This window comes from Arvicola amphibius, chromosome 8 (assembly GCF_903992535.2).
Source record: "Arvicola amphibius chromosome 8, mArvAmp1.2, whole genome shotgun sequence".
Lineage (NCBI taxonomy): Eukaryota > Metazoa > Chordata > Mammalia > Rodentia > Cricetidae > Arvicola > Arvicola amphibius.
In genome coordinates, this window is record NC_052054.1 from 33,334,287 (window position 1) to 33,348,417 (window position 14,131).

General features: G+C 38.7%; 1 protein-coding gene across 13 annotated transcripts in view; it reads left to right on the forward strand.

Moving 5' to 3' along the window:
* Positions 1–14,131, forward strand: part of Epb41l2 (erythrocyte membrane protein band 4.1 like 2) — a 176,504-nt gene that overhangs the window by 133,811 nt on the left and 28,562 nt on the right. For all 13 annotated transcript variants that reach the window (XM_038338552.1, XM_038338550.1, XM_038338556.1 and 10 more), the window contains 4 exons: positions 1,093–1,245; positions 1,685–1,782; positions 7,383–7,555; positions 11,469–11,638. In XM_038338552.1, coding sequence (XP_038194480.1) covers positions 1,093–1,245; positions 1,685–1,782; positions 7,383–7,555; positions 11,469–11,638 — 594 coding nt within the window. The remainder of the gene's footprint in view (positions 1–1,092; positions 1,246–1,684; positions 1,783–7,382; positions 7,556–11,468; positions 11,639–14,131) is intronic.

Genomic DNA, 14,131 nt, shown 5'->3' on the forward strand with positions numbered 1-14,131 from the left:
ATGTAATTTTATTTGTGTATTTGTATTTGAATTAAGTATCACAGCGGGTAATGGAATTATTATTAGTTGTCTATGCTGTACTTTTATTTTGAAACCAAAAAACTGTAGATTATGTTAGATCATTTTTAGTAATGGCACCATCAAAACATCATGAACATAGACTTAATTTGCTGTTTGTCTTTGCTTTGTGTATGTGGAAATTTACCCCTTGTTGTTACTGGTTTCCTCGACTGTGTGCAACTCTGAGTAGTGTTGAGTTTGTCTGTCTTGACTGAGATCATCTGCCCTCTGGAGAGTAACTGCTTGTGTGCTTTGAATGTTGTGCATGTCTTACATCTTGTGCATGTCATGGTGCTGAAGAGCACCATGAAATATGAGGAAAAGTTGTTCCTTCTTTTTAAACATTCTTTAAGCTGCCTGCTTTCTGCTTTTTATGTATATTATGTGGCTAAATAAAACCTTTTCAGGTTTGTGATTATTCCATATTATCTATTCCAAGTTAAATCTCTGGGAAAAGAAAATGAATAATAAATTCAGAAATTGTCTTTAGTCCTTTGCAGCTGAAGGCATGCTTAATGAGAACTGCATGTCAGCCCTTATTGTTGAAAATGTTGGAAAGAATTGAGGGGTTTCAACACTCGCAGCCCAGAAGAGAAATTTTCTGTGAATTGGTGTTTTGCAAAATACAGGTATAATTTTACCAGCTGTCAGCTAGCATAGCAGTAGGATAGCAGTTTGTCCATAAGGGCTGATCTTTCTCCGGGGAAACATTTTGTCTTTGGTTATATTCAAGGTGCGTAATGTGGGTCTTTCCCCCTTCTTCCCTGTTAACTCTTTGCAGAACTTGAAAATGTATAAATTGAATATTTGCAGATTATTTTTCCTTTAAATGGTATTTCTGTAGTTCTTTGCAAATTCAACCCAATTCCGGAAGATGAATCATTTAGTATCAGTATGTTCTACTCTTGAATTAGCTTAAGTACTGTCACTAAAATTTAAATACTAACATGTTGACATTTTCAATCACTTGAGGGTTGTTTTGCCTCTGTCTATGTAACTTTTGTCATTAACTCAATGGGTTATACTTGGCAGGACTCTGAAGGTGTGGACATCAAGCTGGGTGTGTGTTCTAATGGCCTTCTCATTTACAAAGACAAGCTGAGAATCAATCGTTTTGCTTGGCCGAAGATCCTGAAAATCTCCTATAAGCGCAGTAATTTCTACATTAAAGTTAGACCAGCAGAGGTAGGCAGTGTCTTGTATTCTTGATATAGCTAACACACTCCTTTACTAGTAGGAGAGATTAATGAATTCTTGCCACTAAAGTGTTGCATGGTTCTTGATGATAACTTACACACGTTCTTGTTGCTGACATACACATCCAATAGATTTTTCATTAGAAAGGGATGTTTTTGTGACCCACCTCCCACCCCCCCCACACATTGGGAGCTCATTTTCTCAGGTAAGTGGTGGAGTGTGTTTTAGTGGCACTGAGAAGTCAGTTCACTTGGGCAGTTAATTCTTGCTTTTCATAGAAACAGTATCACAGTCTGACTACAGATAAACTAATATTTTCTTCCTAAAAGAATAATTATTTCTGACAGTAATGACTGAATGTGTTTATGGTAGCATGTAGCCAGTGCTTTAGGCATAGGCTGATTTTTGTCTTATGGATTTATTTCAGCCAGAACAGTTTGAGAGCACCATTGGATTCAAATTGCCAAACCATCGGGCCGCTAAAAGGTTATGGAAAGTATGTGTGGAGCATCACACTTTCTACAGGTAACTCTAAACAGTCTTGTGGAATTGCCCTTGGTACCCTGTCCAGTTAGGTGGAAGGATAGTAGGTAGATGTGTCTGTGCTCTCCTTCAGGCCCTGTTTCCTGCTGGTTGTTTCTGTGTCCAAGGCCATGCTTTGCTGCTTAGATATGCATTCTGATTGCCACCTTCTCTCCTCCACTACCCCATGCTACTCCCACCTGCTGCCATCCTTTCTGTCTTCAGTTATAATTCAGATTTTTTTCATACCAGATGTTCTGGACTTAACCTCTTTCTTAGTAAGTTTTCTGTATTGCTATAATAGGTTTTTCCAGCCGTGCTACAGTAAGCCAGATCAAGCTGAATTGAAAAAGTAAAAGAACAGGCTTACACCTGGGTTGGTTCTCCAGCCCCAGATCCGAGGCAGGAGAAGCCATGCTTTAGAACTAAAGCAGAGAGGTTATATAGCCTAGAGGTGAAGAGCGATGATATGTTCTCTCTCCATAAGCTGGGTTTGAGCTCAAATGTGGTCAAAAGCTGACCGCTGTAGGTGGGGACTTGGGCGGTTGGCAGCTTCAGGATAGGAGCCGCTGCAGTCCTAGAGAATGCGGAACTGGGCTTTTTGGCACCATTTCTTTGTTGGAGATTTTCTGAGAGGGTGGGGTTCAGAGAGGGAGGGAGGTGGGGAGGGCTTTCCGGACCCAGCAGGATTGAGCTGGAGGTTCCAGCTGAACATTTGTCAGTCAGCTTGATCCCTGACATTGCTCTTGCTGGTTGTTTTGTCCAGAATATCTAAACTTCCTGAAGTCCCTCCCTGTCTTCCTAGCAAACCAACTTTCCCAGTGTGCTGCTACTGGGTCAGTCTGGACGACGTGACCACTTCTGTCCCCGTGTTGTCAGTGCTAACTTGATAAGCAGCACTCAATTAATTCACAACCTTGTGAATTAATTAATTCACAACCTTGTGAATTAATGCTGTTTAAGAGAAGTAATATCCAGCATAAGTTGGATCATTGCTTCTCGCCAGCCAGTCCTTTCACCTCCCTTGTCATCCGAATGGTTCACGGTCTTCTAGAACCTTCCATACCAGCCTCTCCTCACAGTGCGTTCACTGTAGAAAGTGTGGGTCACGAGTGCTCCACCTTTGTTTATCTCTTAATTTGTTATCACTTCAGCTCACCACCTTCATTTTTTAACCATCTTTTCAAGGAATGAGTAACATTTTTTGCTTTTCTTTGATTGTTTATTTCTTCCCTCCCCAAAGGATTCAGCTTGGTAAATTTAATTTCTGATAGATGCCTCTGACCTCCTTGGTCAGTTACACACCCACATCTTCCTTTTTTAAAAAGGCACAAACAAAATTCCCAAAGAGCCCCCGTGCTTCTTCTGATCTCAGCATTTGAGAAGTAGAGGCTGGGCGGATTATTGTGAGTTCAAGACTAGCCTTGTTTACACAGTGAGTTCAAAGTTCAAAGCTAGCCAGATCTACACAATGAGATAGACTCTGTCTCAAATAAACAAACAAAAACCAACAGAGCAACAATAAAAACACCTTCCTCCCTCAGTTTCCTTCAATCCCAAACTCTGGCTTGTGTGCTGTCTCCTTTTTATCCTTTTTAAAACTTTTCTTTGAGGGTAAATATTTCACAAGTAGTTTGGTTATTTTCATCTCCCCTGTTTTTGTCATTGTGGTCTACAAAGCCATACAGGTTGAAGAGTTTTCTCAAGACTTAGGATCGAATGCTGTTCTGCCACACACTGGCAGATGATAAGTCATTTATCCTCTGCTTTACTTCCATTACCCCTGTGCTAATAAAGGGTTCTTTTATTTCCTTATGGGTTCATTTTCAAAATTAAATGAGATTTTACATATGAAGCAAACATAATCTGTTTCTGGTGTATAATAATGTTTATTAGCATCATTGCCATTAACAATATTTTTTTAAAATAAAAAGCCAATTGTAGCTAAGACAAATGACTGCTTCTATAGTGAAATAGAAAATATTTATTTTGATACTACTCTAATACACAACTTTAGAGTACACATAATTCAACATATATTTGAATCTGTCTAACTTAGTTATACTAATAATGGAAATCCTTGAAAAGTTTATAATGTTTCTTGGTAACCTAAACAGGTTTTCCTGAAGAAGCTTGGGCCTAACTTATATATAACTAGATATCACCTGTCTGTCATATAGGTCTAGACTGAACAGATAGCAGGCTTGCTGTCAAGTAATGATAGCAACAGTAAGGATCCTGTTGGAAATGACAGGTGCTAGGAATTATTGTTGTTAGACACAGTCGATTGCTTCACATTGCAGGAATTGGATTCTCAGAGGTAGGTGCCTTTCTTTAAAGGAGATCAGCAGCCCGACACCTGAGCAGAGGTGGGACCTGATGGCCTCACTGTCTTCTATGCCAGCTCTCTCTCTTATGTGCCTTCCAGAGATTTCTGTGACGTGCCTGTCCTACAGAGCTCACTTAAAAGTAGACTGTTTGTGAAGACTTTGGTGATGGTGTCTTATGTGACACTTGCAGTTCTATATAAAGTAGCATATTTAGCCTGGAAATCCTAATGTGTTTGTAGAACATTAAGTCAGATCAGTGGATTTCATGATGCTTTTTTATTATGAAATGTGAAAATTAATTTTTATAAAATTGCCAGACTTGCAGACTGAACTATTAAATGTAAACTGGTCTTTTAATTGATAACCAATCAGATATACTAATGTTACCAGAGCACAGATGTGATAATGAAGCTGCTGGTTGCAGCATAAAGCTCGCCACCGTTGTAAGTGCTGTGCAAAGATTACTTTAATCTTTACAACTCAAGACACAATGGAAAAGCAGGAACAGACAAGGCATGGTGGTCGTATCGAGAGTAACAGGTAGAGATGGAATCTAAACCTAGGTAATATGGAGCCTGGTGTTCATCTGGGTGCCCCCTGTGCCGTGCTGTCTGCCTGCAGTGAGCGCCTCCTGTTCTCAGAGCTCGGTTCTCGTAGGAGCTGGGATTCACTTGCCGCCTTGTCAGCTCCATTATAGAGAACTTTGTGGGTACGTGGGTACTACTTTAGTAATTTACGTGTAGGCTTTTTAATAATGGTTCCTGTATTCCTCACAGATAGCTTTGATGATATTTGATTTATAATAATAGAATTTTATAAAATTTAAAACAGTAATTTACTACCTAAGCAATCAAATTTATAAAAGTTGAATTCATTTTTGGCATATCTTTAATTAGATCATTTTGCTTAAGGCTTTTGATGTCCATGAAAGTTCCTTTCGTAGTTTTCATATCATTAGTGCTAATATGATAGATGTCTTGTAATTCACTGCTTTAATAGGTTTTTATGAAGACACAGGTCTTATTGCAGTCTGCTGTGTAAAATAAAATAATACCAAAAACAAAAATAATTAAGCTATTTAACTAAAATATGTTGTGCCTTGGCATGCAGTTTTTAGAAGATTATTTTACATTTCAGTCACCAAAAATTTATCTTAGAGAAAACTCCCAGTGTTTAATCTTTTCTTGTTTTGGTATTAATTTCTATTTAATTACAAATGAATTACTTCAAAATTTGTCATTAGAAAATTGCCTGTAAGCTAATGCTTTGGTTTATTAGTACCAAACAGATAAAGTATTTCATCCCATTTGAAATAAATAAAGAACACCATTCATTTTGACTATTTTTTCTTTCTTTTAATTGTACTAGATACTTACCCTTTATTTTCCTTGTATGTCTAATTTATATTTTTACAAAATACCTCCTGCAAAAATGCTTTAATGGACAGTTATTTTGATAGATATTTAAATAGTAACCAGTTGGCTGACCAGTACCTTAACAGAAAATAAATTAGAAGAAATTTGATTGTGTAGCATTCCTTTCTATATTAAATGCTAATGAGAAAAGTTACCTTTTGAATTAGTATGGGGGATACAGCAAAACCGATCCATTCTAAAGCTCCTTGTAAAGCCACACTATTGAATGCTTTGCTAAGACCCAGCACTTGAGTCATGGGCCAGAGGTCACAGGGCTTGCAGCAAGTTCCCTTTGCTAAATTTCCAGCACACAGAACACAGAAGTTACTGACTTCTGAAGGCTGCGTCCCTGTGACACCAGGAAGGAGAATACTAAAAAAGCACTTACCTGTGGTCCCAACTGTGGAAGAGGGGGGAGGGTACAGGGCAGGACAGACCTGAGTTTGTTGCTTTGAGACCAGCCCAGGCAACGTAGTGAGACCCTCAAACAAAACCGAACAAGAACCCATTAAGATGTGCGTTTGGCCATGTCTAGACTTGAGAGACTATAAAAGGCGACGGTAGGAAACAGGCAAGCGCTCACAGTGCATAGGTCCTCGCACAGGTCCATAGGAAGTTACAGAAAATAAAGTAGTAATTGGAAAGCTGGGAAAACACCTGAAAGATAATTCAGTTTTCTTCAAAATTGTTGCCTGAAGAATGAAAAGTTTTTCAGTTGTTGTAAATTTATTTCATAGAAGAAGCAGAAAATGTATTAACATTTTAAAGTGGTGTATCTCCCATAGCGCCATAAAACAGACATTCCGTCTGTAATTTCAGAATTATCTTTGGAGATTTCTCTTTGGGCTATCAGTGCTTGCTTCTCCATCGTGCCCATCGTGATTGATGGTCTTTAAACGTCCTCTTTCCATTCACTGGTCTCTGAGAGTGGACTTCATTCTTAGACATGAAAGGTCATTGTGACGTACCAGAGAGTATTTTTTTCAACAGTGGCTACACCAATAAGTTTGCCAGCAACTTTACTCCTATTTCTGTAAGTGACTGCTTTCTTGCAGAGCAGTTTGAGGTGCTGTTGTGCAGTATTGCTAGCTAGAGAAACTGCCCCGTTCAGCCCATCAGAAGACAGTCCAAGGTGAATGCGCAGTCTCAGAGCCACTGCCATACACCGTTGTGTGTATCTCTTGAAATTATGATTAAGGTTTGAATTCATGCATTATGACCCCAAGGTTTACACAGTAGAATTACGTTGGCAAAAAAGAGTATTAGTCATCTTTGTGGATCACTGTGTAAATTCTGTTCTTCAGGGAAGAATTACTTAATGGAACAGATTCTTGAGTTAGATGAGTTTTCCCCTACAAGAAAGAGGCATAAATATTAACAATTGCTAATGATAATGGGCTTTTTACTTGACACTTAAAGCTAACAGCACAAATTCAGACATGTGTGTTTACATAAATGATTTACACTAACTCAAATACTCTTGATATGCACTCAGAACAGCTGCTCTTTTGATTGAGCTGGGGGAAAAAAATCTATGAACACATCACTATTATAAAACTACATACGGCCTGATGTGGTGTTATACTTTAATCCCAGCACTTGGGAGCAAGGGACAGGTGAATGAATTGGAGGCCAGCCTGGTTTGCACAGGAAGTTTGATGCTAGCTAGGGTCTCAAAAACAAAACAACAGGAAAAAAAATCAATAAAACCACATAAGAAGGATGCTTTATTCTAGCTTATGTAGCACTGTTTTTGACTAATATTTAAAGTGAGATCTTAAATACATCCCCCCCCCCCCCCGCCATGTACCTGAAGTCTTTATCATCTTCTTCTTTTCTCTCCTTTTCTTCCTTGTAGGCTTTTGTCTCCAGAGCAGCCACCTAAGGCCAAATTCTTGACCTTGGGGTCCAAATTCCGCTACAGTGGACGCACCCAGGCACAGACCCGCCAAGCAAGCACCCTCATAGATAGACCAGCGCCACACTTTGAGCGTGCCTCTAGTAAACGTGTCTCGAGGAGCCTAGATGGAGGTAAACACATTTATAATACTGTGTTCTACTCATCTTTTCTAGTCTGTTGGGGTCAGAAATTGATCTAGTTAATAAGACTGCAAGACATCCTCTAGAGGGTTAGACGGTTACCCCCAAGTGAGGAAAATGCTGTTGCTCTCAGAGGAAAATAATTCTGTGTTCAGGTTTTTGCTTTCACCATGTGTTTTCCTTCTGTTGATGCATACATGAATAATCAGTATGTAATTTTTATGGTTATAAGCTGTTGGATAAATGTGTGTTTCTCCTGGATTATTTGATTATGATCTCTAATGTGGCTTGGTTTCTTATACTTATTAATTGCTAACAATTAGAAGGGATGGGGGAATAAGTTTGCACAGGAATCTTTTTTTCTACTTTCCCCAGACAGGGTTACTCTGTAGCCTTGGCTGTCTTGAAACTAGCTCTGTAAATCAGGCTGGCCTAAACAGTCAGGGGCCTGCCTGCCTCTGTCTCCTAAGTGCTGGGAGATTAAAGGCGTGTGCCACATCCACCTGGCTGCATATGAATCTTAAGTCACATAATTGTAAAACAACTCTCTCAGATTTGAAGATATGCTTTCAGAAGTTGCCTGTCTTCCAGCATACAAGAAACCATTCTAGGCTTCAAAGGATTGATTTTAAACACAGTTTTAAACAATAACAAAAGAAATGCATATTTATTTGTCTGGGGAGATTGTATAAGTACTAGTGTTTTTGTGTTAAAGTTCAGATGAGTTATGTATTTGTGGTTTTATTAGCATGCATGGAAGTGAAGCATGGAAATGAGGTGATGTTGCTTTTTCATATTACTTATACTGATTGTTAGTTAATTAGGTATTAATAGTATATTTCTTATAAGAGATGTTATATTTTTATTAAAATGCTTTTTTATATAACAAAATTGTTATTAATTTTCAGTGAAAAGAATGTTTTTGAACATTTGGTTGTATTTAATACTAATATTAAATAGTTTGAAAATTATAATTGTATATTGCTATTAGCAAAAAGTTACATTTTCATTGTTCTTTGTATAGTTCTGAAATATGAACTTGAACAACTTAGAGGCTACATAGTTAGACAAAACAGATTATTTCTGTGCTAACACAGTGTCCTGTTAGTGGGGTATCGACACAAATTGATGGTGCTTTACTTTTTCTAGTAAAAGAAGTTACTAAATAGGTGCATGTACACACCGCTCTTTTCCCAGGATTTCTGGTGGGTATTGATGTACATGGTTGTTTTAAGGAACCACCAGAAAAATGTGTGCTTCAAGCAAATGAATGGCTGTTTCCAGATGTGACTATTTAAGTTTAGTGACTTAGTGGCATCAGTTAACGCTTAGCACAGATCTGAACAACGTGCCAGTCTGTGTAGGATTCTGACAGGTCTGCTCTTGCCATAGTGTTGGATAGATGCAGTCACTGCCGTTGATGCTCCATGAGGAGCAGTGCCTTCAGCTTTTGCTCTAAGATGTGAGGCAGGGCAGCTCTCATGTTGTGAGTATTAGCATTAATGAGAACATTTCAGCTGGGGCACCTTCTTTGCGGCTCCACGTCTTTGGGAAACCCACCATCTTGATTGAGTAGTCACTGTTGAGGGCTATCCAAATTTGTTTCTGAAAATAATTTTCACAGGGAAAAGGAACAAACATGGCACCGTATTTCCCCTTTGTGTTTTGGCCAGGGAAATTCACCAATGGGTAGGTCATCAGAAGGATGATTGTGTTGCTGAGAAAATAAGAGGCTTTTCATGCCGGTGTATGAGCAGATGACCAGTGAATTCTTTGGCTACAGCTTAAGTTCTTTTTCCCCAATAAAGCAAAACTACTCTGTGACCCAGTACAGAGTTCTGTTTCCTTCACTGTTTTTATCAGCATTCCTTTAGTATTGCTGACAAGTGTTGTGTTCCCTTGCTATGTTGTTTGATTTTCAAAGTTAGGCTTGAACAACTTAAGATAGGCAAATAATCTTCCCTTTAAAGTTTAGAAAAATTGTTAGGTGATTGCAAAGGCACCATTTAATGTGACATCGGAAGACTGAAATATAAAAATCATCGAGAACAGCTGTTGTAGAGCAGTGAGACTCCTCTGAGGTTGGGAAATGGAACCCAGAGGTCACCATGTGCTGGGAAGTGGGGGTAGCAGCGATTGTTCTGAAAGTGGAAGTTAGGAGCAAACAGGGTTCTGTGCTACCTAAGAATGCCGTCAGGGAAGGAAGACCTCAGAGACCTAGGAGGGTTAAAGGGAGGCTGCCATGAGAAGAGAGGAGAACATAGACCTTCCCAGGCAGTTCTGAGGGGAGAGAACAGTCAAGCTTAGGAGAGCCAGGCTGTTGTCGGACTCTGCAGGGTCCATCCTTAGTGTCTGTGATGGCATGCGAGAGCATAATGTTAGCTTTGAAGAATCATTTGGTCTAAGAGAATGGATAGAGAAGGCAAGACGGGAAATGGGCAGACTGCAGTGCTCAGAGTGGTTTACGTGGCAGTGGCTGCCGTGATGTGGGAGTAGAACCAGTTGGTTATTGCACATTAGACTGTGTTTAAAAGTGTGAGGTCAACATTTTGTCTACTTGGTTTTGTAATTTTTAACTTTATATTGACTCATATTTCAACATCAGTATATCTGAAACTACCTTTAGGTCATATTTTCTCATTTTGTGGTAATTTGTGAATGTAATAGGTGCCTAAAATTATAAAATAAGTCAGAGGGGTATACATAGAAAAATTAGTAAATATAGAAAAATTAGTAAAATCTTACCAACCACCCAAAAAACAGCTGTGGGAAATAAGCAATAAGATGTGAGCTCATTTTAATGTTATAATGATTTTATTTAGATAGGAAAAGTTTTAAAGGCTGAAGTGGTGTAGAAATAGAGGCTTAAAAAAACTCACCGTGTTTAAAAATATATTCAAGGGTCCTGTTGAACTTGCTGCTTTTAAGGGGTTATGTTCTAGAATTTGAGGTTCCTGACTGCAGCACATAGGTGCAAGTAGGAGAGTATCGTTTGGTCCAACAAACAGGGCTAGGGGAGAAGCATATTGAGGTGGGGCAGGCGAGGGTGTGGATTATTAGATACCCTGTAGGACAAAGAGGACATCCTGAGTTAGCTGATAACTTACACCTCCCTCCAAGGGCTTCTGGGTCTGTGACTTTTTTGTTTACAATTTTTTCTTGGTGTACGGAACAACAGCAAACTACAGGTGTGTCTGTAAGGACTTTTATTAGGAGGAAAAGACCTGGGGTGGTGGTGGGGTTCCTTTCTTCAGGAGGTGCCTCTGTTAGAGATACTTGTCACTAGATATGCTCACCGACTCTGGAGTTGATCCAACGCTATGGTTTCTACCTCTCTCTGTGCTAGAGAGAGCAAGGCAATGCACAAGGTCAACTTTTGGGCAGCAGCTGGGTTTTTGGACACCCTAGTTGAGATATTCGGAAGTGTCAGGAAAATGAAAAATATTAGATACTTAGATACATAGATTCTTAAATCTACAGTCTTGTAGGATGAAAATAAAACGTTAATAAGGGGATTTCTTAAAACCCTATGAAACAAATCATCTTAATGATTAGTTGTTTTAAAAGGAAGATTTAAGACTGATAAATCACCCCAGTTGATTATTCCCTTGTAATTCTGCTGGACTGTTGCAATTGGTCCAAGAGCTCCTCCTACTGGTCAATTCCATGATGAGCTACATGCTCAAAAAGCTAATTTATTGGATGAATAGATGAATATAAATAGTTTGTAAAAAACTCAGAATCTTAATAGATTTTGTTTTTAAACAATGTTTTTTAAACAATTTGCTTTTATTTTCAAAGTTCAAACTGTTCTAGCTACTTACATATGACTGTTTAAGGGTTTATGTTCATTAAAGCTTGAAGTCAAGGTATTCACAGGTATTTCAACTTATCTTCTGATCAGCTCTGATTGGTGTTGTGGACCAAAGTCTTATGAAGGATTTTCCTGGCCCTCCTAAAGAGGGTTCAGCACATGGCCCTGGAGCTGTCAGCTATACCAGCGTACAAGATGGAGATAGCAGGAGGGATGTCAGAAGCCCAGCAAAAGCCGAACCCCTGCTTGCTGAGGGAAAGGTATGGCACGCTAGCACTAGTACTGTTGAGAAGGTGTGCTTAGACAGAGGCTCTCTGCTGAGATTGTATGTCAGAATGAGAAATTTATTATCACTCTGTAACCTATGCTGGTTTAAATTCCCAAGTTTCAAATATGGGTAAGCTGCTGCTGATTTTGGATTGCGATTTCTAACCATGTTTTGATTATTTTTTTGAGTAAAGTATTTCAGTGTCAATTATACTAATATAAGAAAACAGTGTCCTAGCGTTTCCTGTTTTCTTAGTTTATTATCAGTTGAATCACCAGTAGTAAAAGCCGTTAATTTGAAATTTGCATATTTTGTTACTAATCAGTTTTAAATGTGGTCCCTGCCTTGAGTTATATATTTTCTTAATATTTTAAATGAATTATAACTTTTATGAAAAAATCCATTAAGAATTCATAGCTGTGGATAGTGAGTACAGGGTTGGTGTGCTGTCATTGTCTGTATTTTGTGCATACACTCTAGTGACCGAAGAAGCAACCAATGTTAAGATGGTCACAAATCTCTCACTGTTTTGTTACTTTGTTACTAAAGTCACTTCAATTGATTGTCAGTTTCTTGACTAAAGAGCTTTTGAGCACAAAGCAATTTTTATATGCAACATTACAAATATGTGCACTATGTGCTTGTGCATGCGTGTGTGCACATATACACGTATCTGGTTGACTTACAGTGTCAGTTTAGTTCTGGCTTCAAAACATGTAAAGCTACACAGAATGGTAACTAAAGCATCTACCAGAATAGAAGTTCTTACACTGACATCCTCTATAGCTAGCGTAAAGGTCTTAGACACATGGCTCCAGGACAGGGCATCAAACAGTAAGTGATAGGAAATCATTTGTATCCTGTCATTAAATTAGTTTGTGATTGTCATGTTGAAAAATTATTTATCTAAAAAGTATTTAGTTAAAGATAACACAATTTATGTTGTACATGATGTCCTTCAAATGCTAAATTGTCAGAATCTTAAATTATGCTTACAGAGTACCCAGGAAAACGACTACTGAAAAGAAGGTGTAGTATTTAAAAATAGTCCTGTTGTGCTTTTCCTACTGAATTTGGCATATGTAATTACGAAACATTTCTTTTTGGACAACAAAAGTTCTTGTATTAAATTCTAAAGGAAATCTTGGTTTTTAGCAAATGGCTAGTTATATGAGCTTTTGCTAGTACTTTCAATATTCAATATATGTGTCGGTAACTAAGTTTAACCATCAGTTAGAAACTCAGTCATTAATATGTGTAAAAGGAATCCAGTTTCCCTCCTTAAATATGGAATACTCAGTTAATTTTTTAACCACTGATTATATGAAATCATCTTGGGAGTAAAATTTTCACTAATGTATCTTCTTTTCTCTTATGTCCTTCTTGTTCCTTTGAACGTGACCATTCTGTGATTCATATTCAACTGTGGGTTACTCTTGAAATAGACTGTGTGCATGTGCCCCCCATCACCTTTCATTTGCTGTACTTCATCTTTTTCCCCACACCTTCTGCCAGTCCCTGAAGTGGACTTGCTGTCAGACATTTCAGAGGAAGACCCTTTTGGGGAGGCTGATCAGACCACACTAGATAGCTTGGAGCTGCCATCCACAGGTGGAGCATCTGAGCAAGGCGACCCTGAGGTGGCCACATCAGATCCTGTCTTAGAGCCTGTTGTAGCCCCTCCTCAGCCCGACTCTTCTTCCCTCCAGGAGAAGACTCTCCAATCAGCTCACCATCAGGATTCTGAATTTGGTTACTTTTCCTTTAACTTTTACAAATACTTTGCCTCTGGCTTGCCCTCCCTTCTTGATGAAGATGGATATCTTGCTTTCCCCAGCCTCCCCAAGCTCTGGGTTTCCTTTCTCCCTCCAGATGTTCAACATTATATTCCCATCACATCACCTTCATTCATTCCTTCACTTATCCTCATCTTTGGGCTGCTTCTCTCAGCTTCTCAGTCAGTTTGTTTTTCTCTTACCTTTTCACTTCCTCTGGCACTAGTCCTCTGCTATCTGGAGGGGAAAGCCACCGCCTTCCATGTTTTTTATGACTATGATTTAAATGACAAACCAGAGGAAGAGGAAGCAGTGGCTAACATGCCTCCATAAACTATATTTTTTGAAGTTCACTCAACTGTTATTTGTTATATTCTCTTTCTAATATAGAGTCTAAACCTGTGCATCAGTTTTACTGACTATCCTCAAAATAGTATGTACGCATTTACACACACACACACACACACACACACACGATTAATGTAGATACTTCTTTGCATCACTATCCTAAGTCTAGGCACACGCATTCTAATTCAGACAAAACTGGGAAAGTTGTTGTATAATATCTTAGATCATATTAGATTGTTAAAGGAGTGTGTGAGCTGGGAATCTGTACTGGCCAGAAGCATTCATCTTGGCTCTGTTCCGAGGATATATGTTAGTGCTGTTCTTTAAGCATGGGAACTTTATGTTTTGAGATAAAACAGAAT